The sequence below is a fragment of the Chanodichthys erythropterus genome, chromosome 1 (assembly GCF_024489055.1).
Source record: "Chanodichthys erythropterus isolate Z2021 chromosome 1, ASM2448905v1, whole genome shotgun sequence".
Taxonomy (NCBI): Eukaryota; Metazoa; Chordata; class Actinopteri; order Cypriniformes; family Xenocyprididae; genus Chanodichthys; species Chanodichthys erythropterus.
Window position 1 is genome coordinate 28,324,084 of NC_090221.1, and position 27,565 is coordinate 28,351,648.

At 37.6% G+C, this 27,565-nt stretch overlaps 1 protein-coding gene across 2 annotated transcripts in view; it reads right to left on the reverse strand.

Moving 5' to 3' along the window:
* Positions 1-27,565, reverse strand: part of gria3b (glutamate receptor, ionotropic, AMPA 3b) — a 143,878-nt gene that overhangs the window by 51,217 nt on the left and 65,096 nt on the right. For both annotated transcript variants that reach the window (XM_067390329.1, XM_067389468.1), the window contains exon 4: positions 2,397-2,584. In XM_067390329.1, coding sequence (XP_067246430.1) covers positions 2,397-2,584 — 188 coding nt within the window. The remainder of the gene's footprint in view (positions 1-2,396; positions 2,585-27,565) is intronic.

Sequence of the window (27,565 nt, forward strand, 5' to 3'; positions counted from 1 at the left end):
CTCTCGCTGCAGGTCTCTGAAGGACCGCAGTCCAGAAACTTATCTCGGCTATCAGTGTCAGCAGGGCCGGGGAGATTAGTTCAATTAGATCCAGTTTAGCCAATACATGCTGAGGTCGGAAAAGGGATTAAAAACATGTGTGCTCCAGGGGGCAATAACACAGGATTCCCACTGTAATTTTCCTAATTCCTCTCCAGCCTACTCGTTTTTCACCCTTAAATCGGCTGCAATATTTAGGAGTGGTACAGCTGGAGGCAAAGACAAGGTACAACACAGCATTTCATTGGTTCTTTGTAAAATTTTGAACAAATGCAGATCATAGAGTGCTGCAGGGATGAGGTATTTCTCAAAAGTGCCCCTAACCATCGACAACAGTGTTGTGGTCAATTACACAAAATGCATTTGAATTAATATATGCATACAAAACAGTAACAAATCACTCGAAAGTCTCAAAATTCCTGTTTTTTCTTTTATGTATGTGCCATCATACAGTCTGAGACATCATTGTATATTGGTGTGATTTGCATCTTTCTGCAGTAATCCAAAATTGGAAAAAATCCTTTTAGGTTTTTGTCGAGGGAACCGGGCTGATGTTATCTGGTTGGCCCAAAAAAAGAAAAACAAAGAAAGAATGAAAGAAAGAAAAAAAGAGCAAAACCGTATAGGGTTTCATTCATTTTCTCAATGGAAACATTTGCGAAACCTTTCAAGACAGACCTACTATGAGCAAAGAAACGGTATTATTTCTGTTGATGCCACAGTGAGACTCATTCATTTAAATCTTATATAAATTGTTTAATTCAAATCGACATGAAAACATATGTAAGAATGTTTTTACGAAAGTATATACATATATAAATTCTCTCTGTTCATGTTTTATGTGATTTCACATAAAACAGTGTGATTTCAATTCTTCTTCTTTTTTTTCAAATCCCAGTGAAAAACAACACTACCCACAATCCTGAAGACAGAAACATCAGTCAGAAAAGTCATTGTTGAAAAACAAGAATCTTAAACTCCACGATTGTTGTCAAATATTTTTTTTTTCCTTTATGACTCTTCAAGATTATATAAACATGTGGGGTCTACGTAGAAACCGTCCTTCATTTAATCTTATGATAATTTCTCAAATACGAGTACGTGTGATTCAGAGAACGTATGCACAAAAAAAAAAAAAACATGCGTACACCTCTCTTCCAGATGTGAAAGTCTCAAATGATTTTGAAATTGTGTGCAGATGAATGGTTTCATTCTTGTAAACGCCCCCTAGTAATGTCATAACATATAAAAGAGCATCAGTCAACATCCAAATCCTTTAATTGAGAACGGCGAGGGGCAAGAATTGTTTAGATTTAGCTACAGTACTCTGATTCTCTGCCACAAGGAAAAGTGTGTACACCTGCTTAGACCCTGATGTGACCGTTTTAATAAATATGAACACTGGCATGGTGTACGCACACTCTAACATCAAATCTGTGTGTACACATGTTTTATATAGCATTTTATTATTTTAAAAAAGGATATTTTGTATTATACTTAGATGCTATTTTACATTTATAATTAATGATAAAAATACTATAGATGTATATCTATAAAACATGTTATCTGTTCAGTCTTGGACCCTTGTTTGCTTCAAATCATATGTTGTAATGTTGTGATTCATCTCAAAGCTGTCTGGTTTGGTTTGAGGCTTAGAGCTCTATTGAAAGCTTCTCAGAAATCCCTATGGAGAAAATGAATGGAAAAAATACTTTCTGGAACCAAGGCTGCTGAAAAAAATGAGTAGTTACTGGTGCGCTCTATTGATTTATAGTAGCCATGTTGGTCTTTTTCATAAAAATAGAGCAATGACGAGATCATTTGTGCAGTTTGCCAGAGTAAAGAAAACTGAATTATGCTGGTCATGGTAAATGAATGCTAAAAATATATTATGGATTAAATTTAGTTGCAGAACAGATTCATAAAAGCAAGCGAAACAAAAATATTCAATGAGGGGGTATTGTGCTACTGGAGCTAATAAATTTAAATTAGCGCTAACGAGGACATTCCAATTCAGGGGCTGATTACCCTTCACAGACAGACATCAAAGAGCTGCGCCGATCTATTAGAGACCGAAGAGAAGAGGACAGTCGAGCTTAAATATCTGCTCAGCCATTCAGTTTAATTGTGTGCTTTGAGAACCCATCTAAGGATCTGTCAGGTCATCCATGTGGAAAAGACACGGGTAGAGTGATGGACTTCAGGAATATTAATAAATCAGGGACAAGACTCCTGCTAAATGAATAAGTCTTCAGATGCAGGGGATTATGGGTAGGGAAGAGACGTCAAACCAGCCAGACAGGCAGAAAAGCGAACGACCGAGCATGAGACAGGTAGGGGGGAGATTCAGACTTTACCTGCTCCAAGATGACATTGATTCTGTCCACTTCACAGTCGATGAGGTAGCGTTTCTCCTGTCTTCTGTCCATTTCCTCAATGATGCGCCGGAACTCTTGGGGGTCCGTTATGCTGCCCACCGACCGCGCTGTAACTTGCCAGTTGTTTGCCACTGCTGCCTCCATTATGGCTTGAAGAATGGAAAATCCTGACAGGAAAACAATCATTTTTGTGTTAGCTCACACTCCAGAGCTTCATAGGTGTTGACATGCTGTCATATAAAATTTATTCAGAGTGCATATTCAATTTTCCACAAATGAAGTGTTACAGTATGTATATACACAAAGAGAATTAATGTGAATTTGTAATTTTGGATTAGATATCTAGGTTGTCATACAGCAGTTTAAAAACAACTGCACAATGTACAAAAATTATTCACAAAAATATCTGCAATGTAACCTGAGTTGAATATTAAACAGATAACAGTGGTCAATACAGCATTCCAGCTGTGTTTAAATACACATTGTAACAGTTAAGAAACATCTGTTCACCAGCTGCACGCCTTTAATAAATAAAATAAAATAAAACAGTTGGAATACATTTTATTAAACTCCCCCTGTAGTCAATCATTTTATCCATTAAAACTCATCTTTGATCACCAAAATTACATATTTAAATGTTTTTTCCTTTGAAAAAAATTCTTAATGCTTTAATAGCTTGAATAGCTCTACACCCTTGCCTCATTTAATATACATGGATCTATGATTATATGCTAATTAGCCCCGCCTCCACTCACTTCAACGAGCTCAGACAGATCCACTCAGTCAACTTACTAAGGTAAACGCTGCACAATGGTATTGCTTTTTACAATGTCGGACACATGATGGTAATAAATATGATTAGCATTTGCTAATCATTTACAGTGGATAAAACGTAAATTGACATTCCCACGATTCCCTGCGTAACACTTCACATTTGATGTATGTTTCTTCTTAGTTTGTCTTATTTTTTTTCTAATCAGTTATGTACATTAGGTTTTTATGTTATATCTAATGTTGTTAAATTAATGAGTGTTGCATTTTTTAAATTTCATGTGTGTTACCATGATGGTGTTTAGTGTTTGTATGAATGACACTGTGTGCACCTTCTATATATTAGTATTGTCCTTCTCAGCTTATGGAAATGCTGCTTGTGCTCATTCATCAGGTTTTTTTTTTATTTTTTATTTATTTTTTTATTACAGTGTATGTTATCAAACAGCTAATAACATGTTGCTGTCAGACAGCTGCCTTCTAACAATCAGTATCCTTAGAAATGCTTTGAATGTCATTGGAGAAAGGCATATAGTTGATCATAACATTGTAATATACATCATACACTCGCCATATTGCTAAACCTACCCGATTTTTCATTTCAACATCTTTTGAGACTCCCTTTAGCGCCGAGGTGAGTTAATGATATGCTAAAGCCCGCAGGCATGTTGATGCGATTGGTTACAAGGTAGTTTGTGACGTCAGAAACACCAGCGATTTCAAACCGCAGGTTTGAGACTGTCTTTGGTTTACTGCAGTTTTAAAGAGAAAATACTCAGCAATGGTGTAGACTTATGCATTTGCACATTGTTTGTCTTAAAGCATGTTAAAAACACCAGATAGACATATGAACAACATTAAAAACTTGATTTTCATCACATAATAGGCAGAGGCTATTAATAATAAAGTGCTGATTGATGCTATTTATACTGAGTGAAAATAGTGGCAGATACCTTTGTTTATTGTTGTACATTATAAAACAGTATGCAATAATAACAACATATTCAGTGTTTATGATTATATTTATTAAAATCATAAATGGATGCCTTATTGGGATGTAACTAGTCCTTAAAGTCCTCCCTACACCTACTCCTAACCATACCCATTAACACTAATTCTCATTATTGATTACCCGTTAGGCACTTTATTTCCACTTTATTTTCTTTGTTTTTTTAAGACAATTACTCTCTACTTTACTACTGTACATGACAACTGTACATTTTTACAAGTATATGTACTCTTTACTCCAATACATTTGTAATGATTTATGCAATTACTCGTTACATTTTGCATGGCACCTAACTTTTTCTGCAGCAGTGTATTTCTGCTACAAAAGAAGCGATTTCACCATCTACAGGGCATTAAAGGGACTATATCTTATGCGTTTTGCCCTTATTCACCCAAACTATTCACTAGTTCAACAAGGCTACTTTACGTGAATGTGAGTGACTTGAGTGTTTGCAGACATTTAAGAGGCTCTTGTGTCGACCTTGATTTATTGCAAAATTGAGGTGTGTAGTTTTATTTCAATTTCACTAGCATGACTCTTAGGTGTTGAGGACTAGTGCATCTTTGCTGTAAGGTATCTGTATACTCAAGTGTGGTTTACTCTTTACACCTCTGGTTTTGTCTGGCTTAAACAGGCATTGGTGGGTGGAGTTTTTGTAAATAGCCTCTGCCAACAAGGCGGACTAATTTGCACTTGGTGTAAATAGACACTTCATTATTAATATGTATATATAAATATTACAATTTACGAATGAACATCATTTCGTTCATTTTGTTTGATTTCAAAGATCATATAGAATAGCACCCCTAGATTTTTTGAATATACCATATTGACATTTTCTCGACTGACAGGTCTAAATTGGTTTGTATGGGGTTTTGCTAAAATGATTTACTTAGTTCCTGTACACAGACCAGAACACAAAGAAAATAGCCATGAGTGGCAGAAAATGCAGCTTAAGCATGTCATTATAAAGAAGACAAAAACCTTATTTTTAAACACGTTACTGTGCTGTGATTAACTTTAAAAATAATTTTGTTGTCACAGTTGTTGAAAAGACCAACTGTACTTCGTGGCAGAACAGACTGACAGTGTTTTCCCAGATATAAACATGCATTTTAAAAAATGCTGATTTTAAAAGATGATAGCCAGAGTAATTCACTGCGGATTATGCAAATGCATTCATTCAGGGCTGAAATCACGTGCCGTTGCCCCTCTAAAGCCTTATCTCAGCCGGTGAACACAGGCACGAATGCAACAAAGTCAACAGTTTTTGGCAACTCCTCTGTACTACAGATTGCTCGAACTTCTCTTTGGACTTCCTCTATTCAGGCTTTGCACGGCTCAGTTGCTTTGCCCGGCCCAGGTGGCGTGAAAAGCCCTGTGTCTGCTCTCCCAGCATGCAGCTGTCATCGTACCGCTCCCCACCCCATTAAATGACTTTTCAGAAAAACGCTAAGCAAATGGCTGAAAAAAGCACTAAATGACTCTTCTGCAAGACGCCCAAAGAAGAGACATGCCAGCCATCACAGGACAGCTCCGAATGAATCGATGTGATGCTCAGCACGTCTGACATCCCCATCTGCACAATGTGTCCAGTTCATAATATATGAGAGGCTATACGTATATGTTTGCTCAGAGCAATCTCCGGGAAGAGCTGCTTTTTCTGTGACTTGATATTGACTTAGAAATTAAGAATAATGGTTTGTAATGTGCATTTACATGCACTCTCTAGCTCTCTGATGGGAGAATGAACTTGATAAATGGGTTCTCAGCCTTTTTTTTTTTTTTTTAACCTATATGCTAGGTAGGGAATAATATAGTTCAGTTTAACACTTTAAGTTAGAGTGTTTAGAGTTGGTTTTTTTTCTGAGTGACATACACAAAAGTCTCAAAACTCCAAAAATATAGCAAGGAGACTCAAAAGGTATGTATCGTTTGATAGAAAACTAAGGAAAAAAAAAAAAAAGTTACATTTGGACATTCTCATGCTGAGAAACTGCTGATAAAATATAAAAAATAATATCATTTTACATATCATGATTTTAAATGCAATTTGACACGGATCAAATTTTGTCGTGATAGCATAAAGTAATCAAAAGTTACAGCATTTGGAACCAAGGTAGCCTTTTTGTTTATCCCTTGACAACCCCCTAATGGGCATTTTAAAAATTGTTCCTTGATGATCGGCACAACGGATTATGTTGATTTTGGACTAATTTTAATAATTTAATTATCATTATTGTTTTTTTATATTGCCACTGCACTTGTATATGATTAAATGATATTTACTATTTTAATATTTGTAACTTTTTTTTTTCTTCTTTTTAAATCTGGAGAATTTTCACTTTCAATTTTCACCTTGACAGCTTATATTATGGCAATGACAGCTATTCTTTTATATATATATATATATATATATATATATATATATATATATATATATATATATATATATATATATATATATAAATTATTGTGATAAATATCATGATTTATGTCCATTCTTTAGACATACTACTGTCCTGTAGAGTTTAGCTATATTCACTGATGGCATAGAAGAAACCATTTTTTGTTTCTCAAATCAGTGAACATTTCTTAAAAGAACCTTTTTTCTTTTCTTTTCTTTTTTTTTTTTTTTTTTTTTTTTTAGTGTGAGGAACAAAGAAACTTTTTCGACTATAAAGGACCTTTTGTGCAATGGAAAGTTTCCATTGATGTTAAAGAGTCTTCATGAAACCATCAATGCCAATAAAGAACCTTTATTAAAATAATGGTAACACTTTACAATAAGATTCATTAGTTAACGTTAGTTAACTACATTAGTTAACATGAACTAATAATACTGCACTTATACAGCATTTATTAATGTTTGTTAATGTTAATTTCAACATTTACTAGTACATTATTAAAATCTTGTTAACATTAGTTAATGCACTGTGAACTAACTTGAACAAACAATGAACAACTGTATTTTCATTAACTAACGTTAGTGAAGATTAGTAGTAAATACAGTAACAAATGTATTGCTTGTGGTTAGTTCATGTTAGTTAATACATTAACTAATGTTTAACTAATGAACATTATTGTAAAGTGTTACCAAAATGATATTAATAATAATAATAAATATATTAATAAAATCCCCTTGTCATTGCCTAGATGGCTGGAATATTTGAGATAGTATCAACAAACACAACATACACTTAATACTGCCCAAAACAGTAAACAGAACAACATCATACATGCAGCAGAGTGTGATGAGGATGATGTCCAAAGCTGCACACCAGCAAACCAAACAACCACTGTGTAAGCGCATGTCACCACATAGAAGGGCAAAGCCCTCTGGACAAGACACAGCAGTGTATCTGCATCTAAAGGACACAGACCACACGTTTGAGGACAGTGAGATGAAGATTTTGGACAAAGAGCATAGATGGTTTCAGAGAGGAGTTAAGGAGGCCATCTGTGTGAAAATAAGAGCTATCGGCCTGTGACACCTTTTCACAAACCGTACCCTGACTCCGATTCATACATGTGATCTCATGACTCCACCATTAATGAGCTATTATTTAATATCTTTATGTGACTATTGATATATATATATAGCAATATATGTGTGACTGTGAGGTTGAAGAGGTTGCTGGGAATCTCCATTATCAGATCACAAAGCCACTTGGATGAGTTGTAATGGTTAATAAAGATAATACAAGAGCTCAGGGAAAATAAAAAATAAAAAAATAATAATAACAGGTGTAACTGAAATCTTTTTTTTATTTTTTTTTATTTAGTTTGGTTTGACCTGACTTGCCAAAATACCTGTCTTAGTCACCTGCTCTGCACAATGTATTTCTATTCAAGTGCAAAATGGCAGATCAAGTGAGATTTCTGAGAACTCTTGAAGAGTTGTTAAAGCTCACTAGACTGTAAAGAGTTACAGGAGGATTTCAAGAGATGGTCACATTACAAGGGAAAGAAATTCTGCTGTTAGTCCCTGAGGAGATTTCCAAAGATCAGTGCTGGAATACCATCAAATCCTCAAAGAAACAACAAAGAACCCTCGGGGAACCGTTAAGTATCCGCAGACCTCTTTTTCTATTAATAATGTCTTTGTTCATGCATCACTATGAGTGGCGTTCATGGGTTTTGACTACAAAGATTCTGGCTACACAAAAATGCAGTTCATTTAAAGACCATTGGTTTTTGCACAGCATTAACAGAACAGTCTTCGGAAGCAAACTGTTCAAGCTAGACATTACAAAAATAGTGTTGAATTTCACGTATTTGGGTAAACATGGATATACCCTATAATGAATACTTGACCCTGGAGATTCATCATCCTGCAGAGCTACACTCCAAGTCCTGAGTCCACTAATAAAGTTTTTGTACCTCACAGATACATAATTTGTATTGACCATAAATAGTTGGTATTGTTGAGCATATTTAAATGTTTTATTTGGTCTGGATAGATGGATGGATGGATGGGCTAACTGGGCCATGCTAACCTGGTCAACTGAAATGAATAAAATAATGTAACACTTAGTGATGCTTTGTGAATGCATACCTCGGGTCTTTAGTGACCCGGGACATCATTCACTACCTTCACAACCTTCTTGGTATTCCTCAATCAATTCATTATAAAGAATATAAAAAAAAATAATAATAATAATAAAAAAAAAACATAAAATTATAAAAGAATGCCTATTTTTGTATTCATTTTTTGTAAAAATTGTATAGGGTCGCAAACAACCCGAGGTGTGTATGAGTGTATGTATATTTTTTCTGCACAACAATAATTGAATCTTAGATGACAGAATAAGTGCAATTCACCTTTATTCCACAAGGTGGCAATGTCTGACATACAATGATGAAGTGATGATTCATTCAGACAAAAAACTAAATAATAAGAAAAACATTAAATGGTTCAGCGATTTACTGCAGAGCAAGTACTGGACACAATCAAATATCACTGTACCTGTTACTGGATGGATCTGGTGAAGCTGTTAGTGATCGAAATATTGATTTTGAAGATGTTGAAAAATCTATAATTTTGAGAATAAGTTTGAGATCACGAATGGGCTCATATTCGTGACCTCAAACATTAAACTAGCCCATTATTTGCTGAATTTACTGGGAAATGAGCTCTGATGAGGACAGTGATGATGGCATAAAACATCTGTTCAAACTGAGCCCTTTCAAGCTCCAAAAGATAACAAAATATGCTTTATTTTATTCTTCTGCAATTGTTACTCTAATATCAGAGGAGTTTTATATTATCGCGACAGTTAGAGATCCTTCCATGGTAGATATAGATCCGGGTCGATAAAGACCCGAATATGTAAGAATGATTGGTGAAACAGTCATGTATTTAAGGGTTAATCTTAACCCTATACACTGTAAAGAATAAATCCATAGAAAAAGGGAAAAGGTACTGGTATTTTCTTCCAGGATATTATCCATTAAGTTTACAGACATTTCTTTCAACCCTAAAACACAACACAACACAATGCACTGTGGATAGGTAAAACACCTGTGCAAAATCAAGAGAATTCCTTTCTATCAACACAGTACATTTTTTTTTATTGAACTTCTTGTAATGTGAAAAGTTGCATGTTTGCTAAATACGACTATCCTCACTAGTTTTACAGTCAAATTAAAGTCAAATCAGATGTTAGGAGCAATTCTTACTGAAAACCAGATAAATGTCATAACTATACTGTACATCTTTTATTGTGAAAAACACGATTAATAGAAATACTATCTCTCATTGGCTGCCAGACAGAATCTGAATGGGTACAATGGAATTCATTGAAGATTCATCAAAAGATTCCATGCCTGTCTGGATCCACATTTGTATGGAAATTAAGAGATGAAATCTGACTAAACATTTTCCAAAGAATTAAACGAGTTCTACTTTCACTTCTTCAAAGTCAGCACAAAAGTTTCCCGCAGACATTAAAACCCAAGACGGACAAACTGTGGAAGGAGCGCAGAACTTTGACAGCCCTGACAAAGCTGTCTGCACCTATAAACAGAGACCCAGCTGAGCTGAGCACCAGTTATCAATATACATAATGGCTTTATCACTCTTTTAGCTGTTTTTGACAGTTAATTAGAGTGGAAAAGTAAATTGACTTTGAGACTGATTTGGAATGATTCTATGACTCGGCTGCTGCATTTGCATATGCATCCTGTAGTGAGTCATTGCCAAAAAGAAAAAAAGGAAAAAAAGAAAAAAAAAGAAAAAAAGGCCCTGTCCCTGCCAACGGTAATTTACAGCAGACGGGCCCTCTACCCTTGCCAGTCGCCATCTAGGGCATTAGTGGACCAGAAGAACTCTGCATCTGGCTGAGCTGAACCGGCAGCACTGATATCGTGGACATGGCCATTATGTTTTATTGATATTTCAGTGACCTCTATCTGAAACCCCATAAATTGCAACCACTTCTTTAGGTAAATAAGCCACAGCTGCGGGTGGGATTGTGGCAAAAGTAATACTGGCGAGAACATAAATTCTGATGACAAGATTTCCGTATTGTGATCTATAAATTTTTGCCTGGTGAAATGTGGGCGGTGTGGGTAGTTTCTGATTGCACTGCTAAGTGCTAATCATCGCTTTGTGTCTGGTTCATTTTAATACGCTGTAAAAATCCTGTGCATTGCGGCACTGGTGAGCAAATGGTCATACAGCTGCCTGCTGACTGATTTGATTGTTCTCCCTCAACAAACATTTACTCAAAGTTTGACATTACTCTATAGTTTTTTAAAAAGTCTTCCCCTAAGTCAAGCATTTATTTATTTATCTGTCAAATCTTTAATAAATCATTGAGAAGTGCTGTTACAGTTTTACCGTGTCTTGTTTTTCCTTGTGAACTAGTTTTCTCCAGTCTGTTTAATTAGTCATTTCATTCACCTGTGTCCTGTTACTCATCTGATTAAGCTCCTTTGTTTGCTACATGTATTAAGTCCCTGTGTTCTGACTCAGTCTTCGTCAGTTCTCTTCAATGTTATGCTGTGTTAATGTGAGTTTCCTGTCTGTTCTCCTGAGTTTTGTTATTAAATAATGTTATTCCTATTCTCCTTCTTGATCATGCTTTTCACTACACCCCTTTACATGACCAGTGCATGCTTTGGATTAAATTAATTATAATATAATTTAAAAGATTGTTGCCTTTATTAAGTATGAGTTTATTAATGTCCTTTGGGATTAACTAATAGTAGCTTATAGCAAAAAGAATAAAACACACACACACACACACACACACATGTTTGTTTTTGTGAATTGTGGGGACTTTCCATAGACTTCAATGCATTTTACACTGAACAAACTGTACATTCTATCCCCCTACCCTGCCCCTACCCCTAAACCTAACCCTCACAGGAAACTGTGCAAACTTTTACTTTTTCACAAAAACTCATTCTATATGATTTATAAACCCATTTACATTGTGGGGACCGCTGGCTGGTCCCCACGATGTAGGTGAACTCAGGTTTATATTACATCATGGGGACATTTGGTCCCCACAATGTAATATAAACAAAAGCACACACACACACACACACACACACACACACACACACACACACACACACACACACACAAAATCAAACAAACAAAAAAATACATAACATGCATGAATAAATAGTTGCATAAAAAATAGACTTTCAGTCTGACAGCAGCTTTCATTGGCCAAAGACCACCCAAGAGGACGTTTGACTGACATGTAACGCAACCGATCATGTTTAGGGGCGTGATAATGTAAAGCAAAGTCCCTTTAAGACTAGTCATTTTACTCGGCGGCCATCTTTGAAACACCTCTTTGGCATCCTGGGCATCATGCAGCTCCTATCTCTTTGAATGGGGAAACATCAAATTCTCAAAACTGTTCGCCAACCTTACGATTAAATTTCATATTTGAAATCACCAATGAAATCTAACAACAACCGGCTCATAAATTTAGTTTCTAAACGCTCGAATCATGACAAAAAACAACTGTATTTTTCAGGCTGGATCAAGCTAATGCGCACGCGCAGACCTAAATGCGCATCTCTTCGGAGGCGCGTGTCTGACTGTTTCTATAGAAACCGGTGATTCTAACGGCCGCTGAAGTGAAGCGATGACTTTACCAGTTGGCGACTGGCTCTTGTTTAGGAGGTGGGACTTATTCCGCCATATTGCGCGTTACACTTTCTCCCATTCAAAACGATACAAGTGACACGTCTTGTGTTATTCTATAGTCTTTGTGTAAAGTCAATGTCCCTACAATAACAGACCGGCATGCATTTAATAAATTATTAATTCAAGAATGTTGTGCAACAACAATGGAGCCACGAACTTCAAATACTTTTGAAAATTCAACGTTTAGTTGATCCTGGTAAGAGCAGTGGTGTAGTCTACGTGATACGCAGGTATACGCCATATACCCACTAGGAAAGGTCAAGGATTTCCGTATACCCACTTAAAAAAGCACAAGGATACGTAACCATCCAATAAATCACAATAAGATTTGTGGTTTGTTGCTTTTGACATGAAACAAAGTTTCATATTTCAAATTCTGCCCATTTTACAACGAAATAAAAAAAAACAAAAAAACAAAACATAAATACCGTTTTGGTGCTCTTTGATGCGTAACGCCTCATCAGTTCAAGAGAAGCGGTAGCGTAAAGTGCACATGAACTGACCCTCTGCTCCGTTTTCATACCAGTTTCAGCGTGGAATAAACATGAATGAACTTCAAAAGGTATATTAAATGATACAGAACAACTTAATAAAATCCATATCATGTCTTGTGTATTCGCATAATCAGCGTTTCAACTGCGGAAATACGTTAATAACAGCTTGTAAACAATGTCACTTAACGTCAAATTTAGGCTAATGTTACCTCAGAACAAATTTCAATATTCAGTGACCATAAACTCGTGACCAAAAATGAACTCTTGAGAGGAGCATTTAGCTAAATGTATGCACCATATTACATATTAATTATAATTTTTAATGTTCTTCAATAGCCTATATAATGACTGTTTGAATAAATCCATCAAGTTGGCAGCCACCATTTAAATGTTTATATTTCAAAAAAATAATTTAAGTTAGGCCTAGTAGGCCTATTATAACTTTATTATTACAATAAATGTTGGGGGGGGGGATCACAGTATACTCACTACAAATAACTAGATTACACTACTGGGTAAGAGCTTATTGTCACATTTGTAAACACGACGGCTTTCTTTTTCCACAAGGGGGCTTGGCTTCATGGCATTTGTTTCCAGGTGGACCGTTAAAAAACGTTACACACACGTTTTCCAGACATTATGTAGAATTCAACCAACCAGATGTCGACCTGAAGTGTTTCAGTTAAGTGTGCCATATGCATCAGATGTTCAGCCAACGGTCCATGGGCGTGACGTCTGAGGCTGAGACTACTAGGGCAATTACTGTATAATAATAACACAAAGTACATATACATTTTTTTTCCCGGAACATATGAACGTGAATATATGCCAACATTTCATTATGTTGGAGTTTGTACGTATCACTGCAGTTCTGAATTGAAATGAGTGCCGCTAAAAGCTTAATGCTCCATCACGTTTAATAATGTACACCTACACTAAACCCTAAACCTACCCGATAGTGTTAGCAAAAGCAAATGTGACATAAACACGCAGTCGTAACCATGGCATTTTAGCTTGTTTTTGAACTCTTTTATCATGACTCGTCTTTCATGGGATTCATACCCCATCTCTTCGCATTGTAAGTACAATTCTGTACCAGCTGAGCTACTGAGCAATCTTATTATGCAAGTAAAACTGACATGGAGCTCATATGGAGCTCAAAAACATATGGAGCTCCAAAATATATTTGTTTCCAAATCATGCACTATGGTAAAAAAGTGTTTTGAGGTCATAACATAGTTATGCAAGGAGCCGTGTGAAAACAAGTCTTTATTAATCCATAATCTGGCCCTGTAATCATAATTGTGTGTGAAAACGATTACAAGTGCTTGCTGTTTTACTGCCTCTAGTGTTCATTTAACATGTTCTCCAACCAATACGACCATATAGGTCGTTTGTCACTTCCCTGAAATACGACTCATAGGAGCGTTTACTAAAGTGGCGCCCCTATCGACAACAGGACACTTTCGTTTTAATTAATGAAATACGACACATAGGAGCATTTGCTTTCATTTTAATGCATTGTTCCCTTTTATCTTCGTATTCGCGTAGCTCAGCTGGCAGAGCATTGCAATAACAATATGCAATCATGTGATCATGCGATCGTGGGTTCGATCCCAGCGAACACATGTGCTCATAAAGTGTAAATGCACTATAAATCACTAATGGTAGGTTTAGGGGTGGGGTGGGTGTAGTCATTAATAAAATTTAATTGTTGTAAATGGAAATAGGAGAAATGGTGTAAAAAGTACACACATTGCATTTAAATGAACAAGCATTTTGATTGGTAATGACAGTCATACGTCATTTCATGACAACAGATGTAACATAACACTGTCATTATTTTTAGGCCCACTAGAGGGCACATGACTTCAAAACGTAAATATAGGTCGTAATATGGTGCATAAAAAACGACCTATAGGATCGTTGTTTTTTGGAGGACAGTCTGTGTTCATTTCTGTTAGAAACTGCAATGATATGTATTGGTACGTATTTTGCGTTTTGCAAAAATGTTGGGTCCCACTTTTATATTAAGTGGCCTTAACTACTATGTACTTACAAAAAAAAAAAAAGTACAATGTACTTATTGTTACGTGCTGGTGTTGTAGAGATGAGGCTTTCACGGACTTCCACAGTAAATGGGTATTTATTAACATAAAGGAGCTAGAAACAACATCCAACACATCAAATAACATTTAGAACAGACAAGGAGTGAAGGGAGTGAGTCCATATATAAAGGGAGTGCAAACGAGGAAGTCCAGGTGATGACGATAAGTGATGATGGGGAGATGACGAGGGAAGTGAGTGCAGGTGTGGAGAACAGGAGGACTGTGGGAAATGGAGTCCGGGGAACACGGGAACTGTGACAGTACCTCCCCCTCCCGGTAGGCGCAACCTCGCGCCATAGATGGAACACCGGGGAGTGGGGGTGGGCGCCCTGGCGGATCTCCAGGGCGGATCCATGAGCCATGGCGGGTCAGGAGCAGTGGGCAGCCACGGCGGGTCAGGAGCAGTGGGCAGCCACGGTGGGTCAGGAGCAGTGGGCAGCCACGGCGGGTCAGGAGCAGTGGGCAACCATGGCGGGTCAGGAGCAGTGGGCAACCATGGCGGGTCAGGAGCAGTGGGCAACCATGGCGGGTCAGGAGCAGTGGGCAGCCACGGCGGGTCAGGAGCAGTGGGCAGCCACGGCGGGTCAGGAGCAGTGGGCAGCCACGGCGGGTCAGGTGCAGTGGGCAACCATGGCGGGTCAGGAGCCTTGGGCGGCCATGGTAAAGACCCACCCACATGTGTGTCCCTCACATGTCCCCCACCCATGGGTACTTGGCCCCCCCCAAAAAAATACTTGGGGAGGTTTTGGATAGTCATAGGGAGTCCCAAAAACATCGTGGACATGTGGGTGGAGGAGCATGGCGATGGCTCGGCGGCTGAGACTGGAACGGAGGGCTCGGCGGCTGAGACTGGAGCGGAGGGCTCGGCGGCGGCTGGAGCGGCTGGCTCGGTAACAAAGTCTATTAACCAGCCAGCATCCTCTGGCGGCCCGTGAAAGGCTGGAGCGGCGGCTGGAGCTGAGGGCTCAGCGGCGGCTAGCGGCCAGGAGTGGGCAGGACCGTTGAAGCGGTATGTGCAGGGTTCTGGGGTGAGGTGAGCTGGTGATGCCCGATAAGCTGCTGATGGGGCTGGACAAGGACTCTGGTTCTTTTGAATTTTATCCACTTCAAAATTAGAACCATTTAAAAAGAGAATAAAATTTAGAGAATCGACTAAGGAGAAATTACAGGCTGGTTCGTTATAACGAATAACTTCCTTGTCCAGTCCCATCAGAAAAACAGCATTAAGGCAAGCATCAGACCAGCTCACCAAATAAGAAACCTCCAAAAACTCCTCCACATACCTCTCCAACGGCCCGCCACCCTGTCGCAAACGGCAAAGTCTTTCCTCTGCATTGAGAGGCTTCGGGGGTACGGGAACAAGGAAAATACCCATCCTTAGAATTGTGGAAGTCCAGCGGTTAAGGTCTGTTCTTCTGTTACGTGCTGGTGTTGTAGAGATGAGGCGTTCACGGACTTCCACAGTAAATGGGTACTTATTAACATAAAGGAGCTAGAAACAACATCCAACACATCAAATAACATTTAGAACAGACAAGGAGTGAAGGGAGTGAGTCCATATATAAAGGGAGTGCAAACGAGGAAGTCCAGGTGATGACGATAAGTGATGATGGGGAGATGACGAGGGAAGTGAGTGCAGGTGTGGAGAACAGGAGGACTGTGGGAAATGGAGTCCGGGGAACACGGGAACTGTGACACTTATTGGGTTTATATTAAATTGCAAAACACTTTTGCTGCTATTGAGGTGGATACGGGTAAGGTTAGGGAAAGCTTGGGTGGTATGGGTAGGTTTAAGGGTAGGAGTAAGAAGGGATGGGTCAACATTGTAATTATAAATGTAATTACAGAAATTAATTACAGATGTAATTACATGCAGGTGTTTTTAAAATATAAGTACAATGTAGAAACATGTATGTACACAATAAGTGCATTGTATCAAATTATTAATTTAAATGTAAGTACATAGTAGTTAAGGCCACTTAATATAAAGTGGGTCCAAATGTTGACACATGTACGTTTTTCCAATGATCCTGTTGGATAGTTTTGATGTTTGTTTTGTTGTTTTGTTTTAAGAGATTTTAGAATGTAGACATTATTTTTTGATGTCTTTACTACTTTTCTGGACCTTGAATGTGGTAATTTCATTGCTTTCTATGGGAGATAAAAAAAAAAAAACCTCTCGGATTTCATCAAAAATATCTTAATTTGTGTTCTGAAGGTCTTATGGGTTTGGAATGACATGAGGGTGAGTAATTGATGACAGAAATTTCATTTTTGGGTGAACTAAACCTTTAATAACTTAATATCACTTAATGTATTGATTCAAGTCATTGTAGTGTTTATAATAACTAAAGAGTTTACAGCACTATAGTTCACTCTTCTGTGACTGTGAGAAGATTTTGCCATGATCCTGATTCACTGTTTTCAGTTTTTAGTCATGTTACTGTGCAACTTAACAGTCTCTTTAAAGAAAACAGCAGGTAAAAGTAATACCATAATTGATTCCAGTTAATGTTTTTACTAATTTAGGAGTGGGGATTAGCAAAGGGTTAATTGTCTCCTAATACTCCTAAAGAGAAACATTTCAGACAAAGTTGCAACTTAAACCAGACCATCAAGTCTTGTGATTTGTGAAATTAAAATACAATCTATGAGAGACAGGTTTCAAATGGAACTCATGTGTTTGTTTGTTTGTTGTTTTGATGTTGCTTGTATGGTCTTTGCTTGCTCGCTGTGACTCTGTGTAATGTTCTGATGTCTCACTATAGGACAGATGCAGAAATCCGAGTGTGGGAACCAGCAGTAAGTAAGCGTCCTTTCCTCTGTACTCTTAACTAGATCTTAACAAGATGAAGTTTGAAGCAATACCCATGGAGGCTTAGCTGTAATTGAATTTAGTTGTTTCTAATCTTCTCTTTGCTCCTGTGCTGCTCGCGTTGGCTAATTGAAACGCCACGGCCAGTATGGGCTGCGTTTGTGATGCGAGCCGTGACGGCTCTGCCACCTCCAGAGCACCGTTTGAGCGAGGTTGCTTAGCATCCGTTCTGTGACGAGACAACTGAGAGATTTCGCTACTGGCTCTGAATGCATGATGAAGATGAAATCATTCACGGCTCCAGGCTAAAGATATAAACTGAACTGATCTGCCATGGAGCTGAAAGTGGTAGTTTTAACAATGTCATTTCCTGTTTGGTCAAACTTACTTTGCATAGATTCACAGTGATGTGTATGCAGTTTTTGAAGGTTTTGAGAAAAAAAATAAAAAATAAATAAATAAATATATATATATATATATATATATATATATATATATATATATATATATATATATATATATATATATAGACAACTTTCAAAATAATTTTAGCAGTAAATACTAAATCCACAGTAGAGTTGACTAACACTAGACTACAACAATTAAAACAGATAACTGACATATGACTAAAGCTAAGTGCCAATTTAGTCAAAAAACATAAAACAATGACTGAAACTCAGCAAATCAAAATGAACACTTTATTTAGCAACCCCCAAAATAATAAATACAAGTTTTGTACAGGCATAACATTTTCATCAGGAAAATATATATATATACACACACACATATATATATATATATATATATATATATATATATATATATATATATATATATATATATATATATATATATATATATATATATATATATATATATATATATATATATATATATATATATATATAGGCTAAAGATAGGGGGATTAGCAAAGGGTTTATATATATATATATATATATATATATATATATATATATATATATATATATATATATATATATATATATATATATATATATATATATAAAATAAATAAATAAACAAATAAACAGATAAATAAATAAATAAATAAAAATAAAAGTATTCATGTGATTGGCATTTTTAGTGGCACAGAAATTAGAAACAGGAATAATTTAACATTAATTGGTTGCGTGCTTCATAATTTGTACGTTGCTCTGGATAAAAGCATCTGCTAAATGTGTAAATGTAAATGTCTGCTGCTGTCCATGGTGCTGAATCACCACTTAAATTAACAGAATCCATCATGATAAGAGCACTACAGATTTACCATTGGATTTAATGTTCCACCAAATGGAAAGGTTCTGAATTTACACCAGAAATCTCATTGGACTTGTGAGAGAGATAGTTCTGGACACATCAAAGCATGTTTCATTGATGTTCAGCTGCACCACACAGACACCGGAGGAACAGGAAAAGACAATGTCATTGACTTTCAGTTAGTTTACTCATACTTCATGTTTCATTAGGCAGATATTGCTTTCTCCCGAGAACACTCGCTCCCTGGGTTGTTGCTGGGAATGAGCGCACATTAATGAGCAACGGCTTCTTGGATACTTAATCTTCATAGTCTTCTGCCACAGCCAAAATAAATACCATCTTAATGTTTGATGAGTGTTTGCTTCTCACCTCACACTAAGAGCGGACGAACGCATCTTTAATAATGCACAGCTACCAGCAAGAAATATCTCAGAAATTCCCCACCTCTCGGTGCATGCGCCATGCTTGTTGCATTCTGTAATAAAGAAGATAGATTGGAAGTGTCCTAAGTGTACTTTGCAGAAACGGTTAAGGGGGGAGAGAGTCTTTGATGTGGTATGTTTATTCTAATTAAAACCATCTCGAGCCAAGTACAGTTCTAATCGGCCAGACAGCCGATACGAAAATCAAAATGCAAAGCAGCATGTCAAGCATATCTATAAAAGAGCATACATGCAGTGAGTGTAGGGGCTCTCAGCACTGTTTTTCATTTGCACAGCCTACAGACTGCTGGAGCCAGCGGGCAGACACCACACACACACACACACACACACACACACACAGTAAACACCTCCGCAAAAACACATAGCCCACACTTGTGGATGGATGCTATTCAATTATCTGTTACATCAGCTATATGACTCATAAAATGATGTGAGCACACTTTTATTCTGGATAAGAAAAATATCATGTCAATATCTAATCTACCTTAGTGTACCTTTCGCCACCCCAAAAACATTCAATCAGAAGTTTAAAATTAAACAGACGAGGGAGTTTCAGGCCCCCTTGCAACAACTGGAGCAAGATAATGCTTTTAATTTTTGATTTACGTGATTCCTGGAGTGTAATGCTTCAAAATGGTAATGGTAAAATATTCCATTAGGAAGGAACAAACATGACAAAACACACAAAACCAGCCTGAGCTCAACAAAATGTTAATATCATGCTGGGTTATCATTACCATCGCACTTCAGTAAGAAAAACCCATTAAAGAACAACTTACAAATGATGGCCTTATTTCCATTTATCCAAGGCTTAGCTGATCTAGCTTCACTTCAAACAGAGCTCAGTGCATGGCTGCTAATGTAGACATATAAAGTCAGTACTAATGTAGACATACAGTATAAAGCATGCATAAAGTCACACAGGTGTCATAGCAGAAATTCATCACATTAAGTACAGACATTTTCTTTGAAGTAAATGTCACCTGCTTTGATATTTTGTTGTCTAATGCGGTGACATTCATACTTGTTAAATCATACCTCAAAATCCTGGTGCTCTTATTAATCAGTCAGAGTCCTTTATATTGTTACATGAACATATTTTATATTGTAGTACAATCTGTTCACCTCATTCCTTAATAATAATAATAATAATAATAATGTCACATTTTACAATAAGGTTTTATTTGTTAACATTAGTTAATGTATTAACTAACATGAACTAACCATTCAGTACATTTCTTACTGTATTGTTAATCTTTGTTAAAGTTAGTTAATAAAAATACGGCTAGTTTGTTCATGTTAGTTCACAGTGCATTAACTAATTTTACCAAAAATAACTCTTGATTTTAACGATGCATTAGTAAATGTTGAAATTATCATTAAAGGGTTAGTTCACCCCAAAAATAATGTCATTACTCACCCTCATGCCATTCCACACCTGTAAGTCCTTTGTTAATCTTTGGAACACAAATTAAGATATTTTTTGTTGAAATCTGATGGCTCAGTGAGGCCTCCATAGCCAGCAATGACATTTCCACTCTCCAAGATCCATTAATGTATTAAAAAAACATATTTAAATCAGTTCATGTGAGTACAGTGGTTCAATATTAATATTATAAAGTGACGAGAATATTTTTGTGTGTGCCAAAAAAAACGAAATAACGACTTATTTAGTGATGGCCGATTTCAAAACACTGCTTCAGAAAGCTTCGGAGCGTTATGAATCAGCATACCGAACCATGATTTGGATCGCGCGTCAAACCGCCAAACTGCTGAAATCACGTGACTTTGGTGCTCCGAACCGCTGATTCGACACGCTGATTCATAATGCTCCGAAGCTTCCTGAAGCAGTGTTTTGAAATCACTATATAAGTCGTTATTTTTTATTTATTTTTTTTGCCGCACCAAAAACATTCTCGTCTCTTTATAATATTAATATTGAACCACTGTACTCAAATGAACTGATTTAAATATGTTTTTAGTACCTTTATGGATCTTGAGAGAGGAAGTGTCACCTGCTCCCTATGCAGGCCTCACTGAGTCATCGGATTTCAACATAAATATCTTAATTTGTGTTCCGAAGATTAACAAAGCTCTTACACAGCATGAGGCTAAGTAATAAATGACAGAATTTTCATTTTTGGGTGAACTAACCCTTTAACAAACATTAATAAATGCTGTGCAGTTCATTATTAGTTCATGTTAACTAATGATTTTACTATTGTAAAGTATTACCAATAATAATAATAATAATAATAATAATAAAGTTTGTTTGCTTATTTAATTAAAATTTGCCCTTTCTGCAAATGCATTATACAGTAACTAAATATCATTTTCGTGAGAAGGGAGGGTTTTGGGATTTAAAATGCAAAACAAAATCTAATATAAAATTGTTTGCCCAGTGCGTGATGTGAGCAAATGTCAACATTAATTCAACCACTGTGTTTGTTCAGTCTCATTAATCTCTTATTTTCATGTTTATTATGCCAGATTGGTACACATCTCCTCATGCTGATGTCATATTAAGCAGTCACTCCTCATAATTTTAGTCATTACCTTATAATGTTCTCTGCATGTTGCATGTTTGCTCACAAACATTTCATGTTTGCTTGTTACATACATATAGCAACATCACAGTAATCATTTGTGTTACTGGCTGTTTAAAGCAAAGAGCAGGTCATTTTGTGTTGTATAACATTTCTAATGAAAAAAAAAAAGTGCTCCCAGCAGTAATTTCATGGTTGTCGAGCTGGTAGTGGGTAGGTGAGTGAATGTCCTTATTCCAGGTTCAGTTAGCAGTGGACATTACAAAGCAATACGGCTCTTTATGGTTACCACTATACATCTCTAAACATGCTTCTGACAAGAGATACATGCACTCACCTTGGAATAGCTCTGAGCTGCTTTTCTACCTGGAAAGTAGAAAATTAGCTGTTTGTCCTCTGAGGCGATATAACACATCATTGCATTGAGTTTTTCAGGACCACTATGGTGCCGCAGAGCAAAATAAAGGTTTTTCTATAGTCCTTTTTAAAAATAAGCTTCTCTAAGTCCTTAGGCCTTGTCCCATGTGTCCTGAGCTGTCATTGTGTCACAGCTGATTAATTCCACCTAGTGCATAATTTATCCTCTGATGCAGCGAGACAGGGGATGCTGGTGTAAAAGATCTACTGTACAGCTGATCATTTTTGGATTGTCACAGTGTGGACTTGATAATCAATTACAGACTTGGTCTTTAAAGGTATTTTTTTTCAAAATGAGTCAATACATCATCAATCCTTCTTCCAAAACGATTGTTTTCACCTGGAAATTGCGTACATATGTGCTTGGTCATATCCGTAAATAAAGAACAGTTGCCCCGGCTACTTGTCTGGTGTGGGAGTGGCAAAGGTTAGTTGTCACAACGAGTGAGAAAGGATGACATGACACCGCTAAATCTCCAACCTCTGGGGAATCACACAATTTAAACAAACATCGAACAGAGGAGATTCTGCTGACTAAAAGAGAATGCGACGGAACTCATAATAAAACCAGGATCAACACTGACTTGGCTTTTCAGAGCTAGTGAGAACTGAGGGAAATTAAATGTTGTAAAACCAAAACGGAGATGATGGCTTTTGTTATTCAACAGGTAGGTATTGTTTGTTTGTCACCGCTGGTACTGCCCAGCCCTGAATTGTCTGTGCCATCATTGCTGCTGGTTCAGCCCAGTGTGATCCACCTTAACCCGTCGACCTCTTGGCTCCACCTTTGCTCAAGCCTTGACCTTGCAGCTCCAGCAGGCTCCCTCATCCCTCTAGCTCCACCTATGTTAGCCATCACCCTGCCTGCACCACAGGCACCATCTTTGCCTATGGCTCTACTGACTGCGGCTTCTTTTCCTGTTGGTCATTCCTGATGTCATTGGCCAAAACTCCATCTTGGCTCCTCCCTCCATCGACTCTACCGTGGACTGTCATCTGGCTCCCACCAACTTCACCATTGTTACTACCACCATCTTCACCACCCTAATTCCCTCCTCTGGGACTTTCTTCACCAGCCCCCCATCTACCTCCAGAACAAACTCCTCTATCTCTACAGTGTAAGGCTGCGCCTTCCTAGAGGGGGGATGTGCTGTCACCATTAGGTCTAGTTAGTGTCTTTTTCATGGACTTTGTATTTCTCATTTTCCATTGTTTCATTTTGTCATTTGTTTCTATGATTACTCATTTGATTATTCATCTAGTTCAGCTGTAGACTAAATAGTTGTTCTTGTTTATCAGTGTATATATAAGTTCCCTTCTTTCAGTGCTCCTTTGTCGGTTCTCGTTAATGCTTCAGCTTAGTTTGGTGGTGTTTTTTTTCCCTTTTAATAAATTCTATTTTATCTTATTCTTCGTGTTCCTGCACATTCCTCACTTAGCCAAAGCATGACACAAGAACCAACCACAAAAAGCATTATGGAGATCGCTGCTGCATTTTCCACCCTTGCCCAAAAAGGGCTTTCTTTTTTGGACTATTCATTTCATTTTTACCATCTTGCACAGCAAACTACTTTTGATGACAAGACTTTAATGTCTTTTTTTGGATCAGGGCAAACTACCACCACCAGGTAGACCTCCCAGAGGTCACACATGGCCTCAATGCAAGAATCTGACCAGGTGGGTAAGCCAGCAGAGACTATGATTGAGGGGGAGTTAGTGGATCTGGAAACTGACAAGGATTTGATTGACTGGGAATCGGAGATAGTACTTCCCAACCAACCCAACAAGGAATCCTTTACATCATCACTACATGCATTATTGTTTGTTCATCACCACTGGTACTGCCCATCCCTGAATCGTCTGTGCCATCATTGGTGATGGTTCAGCCCAGCGTAAAGAATGATTCATCACCTTGGATTGAGATTATGTTGTCATCACTGATCCTGCATCAGCCAGTCCTTCAGCTCATGTTCGCTGGTTCCCTTCAGCCCCTTGTCCTCTCCTCGGACACCTCGTGGTGTGGATAAGCCTCAGGTCTTATGGTCGCCAGCTTCCACTAAGCAGGTGAATCCCCTGGCTCCGCCTTCGGCCACTGATCCCTTTGCTCCACCTTGATCCATCGACCTGTCGGCTTCGCCTTGGCTCCTCCGTCCCTCGGCTCCACCAGAGAGCCTTGGCCTTGCGGCTCCACCAGGCTCCCTCGTCGTCCCCTGGATGTTTTTCTGCCAAATTGTGGCTCCTCCCTCTATCAACTCTGCCGTGGTCTGTCATCTGGCTCCCACCAACTCCACCATGGTTACTACCGCCATCTTCACCACCCTGGTTCCCTCCTCTGGGACTTCCTTCACCGGGCTCTCATCTCAACAACCTCCTCTATCTCTACAGCGCGAGGCCCACCTTCCTGGAGGGGGGTGTACTGTCACCATTAGGTCTAGTTAGTGTCTCTTTCACTGACTTTTTCACAGACTTTTTCTCATTTTCTTGTTTCCTTTTGTTCTGTTTCTTACCAGTCGTTTGTTTCTATGACTACATATTTGATTACTCATTTAGTTCAGCTGTGGACTAATAAGTTATCCTTGTTTGTCAGTGTATATAAAAGTTCCCTTGTTTCAGTACCCCTTTGTCTGTTCTCGTTAATGCTTCAGCTTAGTTTGGTGATGTTTCTTTCCCTGTAAATAAATTCTATTTATCTTATTCTTCCTGTTCCTGCACATACCTTATGCAGCCAAAGCATGACATATAGAAATATTAAAAATAATACAAAATAACAAAAATACATAACAAAATTACTAAAAATTAAACTATAACTTAAAGTGAAAACTGAATAAATAAAAAATAAAAGCTAATTCAAAACATTAATAAAATCTATGATAGTATAATAGAAGTGTAATAATGTATAATAGAGTCCCATTCTATTATATTTAATTTATAAGAGAAAAGGGAGAAAAGTCTCATTTAATGAGACAGGGGAGTGCCAGAGCACTCTAGAGAAGTGCATATATGAACAGGGAAGTTAAAAATAGATGAAAGGGCAAGGGTTAAAAGGCCGTCCCTTTAAAAGCTGTTCATTGACTGTGTGAACATGATATGGCCATTTCCTCTTCCCGAGGTTGACTAATGAAATAGAGCGATGATCTAACTAAGTGTGGTCATCTAATAATCCCATTCATAGGCGCCTTGGCCTCTGTGCTGCCCATCTCTGCCAACTGTGCCAGGCGGCATTCATCCTCTGCGTTAAACTGAAAGCCGCTAAACAGGCTCATTATTGTGAATTATGGGAGTTTAATGCAGAGCCAATGGCCTTCATTTAGAGCATCCTTTTGAGATTCTTCAGTGAGCTGCAGGGAAGGTTTCTGTGTCTCAACATTAAACCCATTCAAGGGCTTCCTTCCATTCACAGCATTCACAAACACGTTCATCACTCTGCATTGTGCCTTCCCATTGATTTTGTCAGACATTGGACACACTACGAAGTGCATGAAGTGACTCAAGGGTACTGTGGCAGCATAACGCACATTAACGGAGGCCATAAAATATGTATTTTATATGTAGTTTATGTGGGGGATGTCTGACCTGTCTCCACGGTAGGTCGCTAAACTTAGCACACATCAGGAATAATTCATTCAGAAGCATCAAAAAAACTACCAGTACAGATGCAAGTGAACAATGTAACTGTTACAACTGCTGACAATCTTTTACTACAGTGGCATCTGCCATTGAGCAGAGGTCATTGGAGTGTGTGTTAAAGGTACAATTTGTGATATTTTTTTCAGATTTTTTTTCCGCTAGAGGTCGCTAGAAGCCTATTCAAAACAAAGGCGTAGTTTGATGACGCCAAGTTTTAGAGCGGAAACTTGGGACATGTGGTCTCCATCTCAATGGGCGGTCCAAAAGAATAGGGATTGGAGTCTGGAAGAACTCATGTTCGTGGATGCGATTATTAACGTTACTGTAGTATGAAGCAGAGCAGGACCGAGTGTTGCGGGAGCTGAACGAGGAGCTGGAGCGATTGATCAACACACGCCTCACGAGCAGCGGGACTTTTATTATGACACAGCCGCCGGCGCCGCTTCCACTTTTCCGGTCATGAGTTTACGGGAGCTGTCTTTGTCAACAGAACCAGCTGCAGATGGTAAACAGTAATTATGTTCCATAAATAAGTAACACAATCCACCATAAAATGTGCAAGAAGTAAATAAGGAACTGCTTGAAGCAAGCTAGTGGTTTGCTGGACGCTAGACTCTACTTCCGCATTTGTCCACAGCACTGTTGTCATGTGGTTTCTACGTCAGTAAAGGCGGTAACAAAGGTAACTGATGTCATTGACAGGCGACTGCACTGCCCCGTGTCACTGTTTAGAATGGGAATTTTCTCATGATTTACAAGTAGTTGAAAACATTAGAGATATTGTTAGTAATCAGCTGGACAAAATATATAACACTAGCCTAGTGGTTTTTGGATATTTTACTGCAAAAATTTTACATATTGTACCTTTAAATCAACGGTGTGTAAATGACTAATCAAGAAAATGTGTGCAAAAATCACTTCTAAAAATAAAGAGTAGTGAATTGCAATGCATACCATAGTTATCGACTCGCCTTTGTTGTTATGATCAACTAAAACTATTAAAAACATTTTATTAATTTAAATATGGCTGAAATAAAAGAAAGAAGAAGAAGAAAAAAAAAAAGAAACTTAACCCTCTGGAGTCTGAGGCTGATTTGGGGTCCTGGAGAAGTTTTGACATGCCCTGACATTTGTGCTTTTTCAGTTGTTTATTAACACATTAATGACAAAAGTCTCATTACACTGTATTCAGCAGAAACTAGGCTACAAGAATATGTGAGTAACAAGTATGTACATGTTTGTATTTTTGAGTGAATTACCTATATGCGTGTTTTTAAAAAAAAAAAAAAAAAGGCCTTAAAAAATTTTTCACAAGACTTTTGGGAATTGTATATTTTTGTCTAGAGTTTTTGCTTCAAAAGGATGTGGAAATTATCCTACCTACTCGGATACAAAAACAATGTATTGATTTTAAATTTCTAAGACACTTTTTGTTTAGGGAGCCCGTATGAGGAGAGACGTGAATCT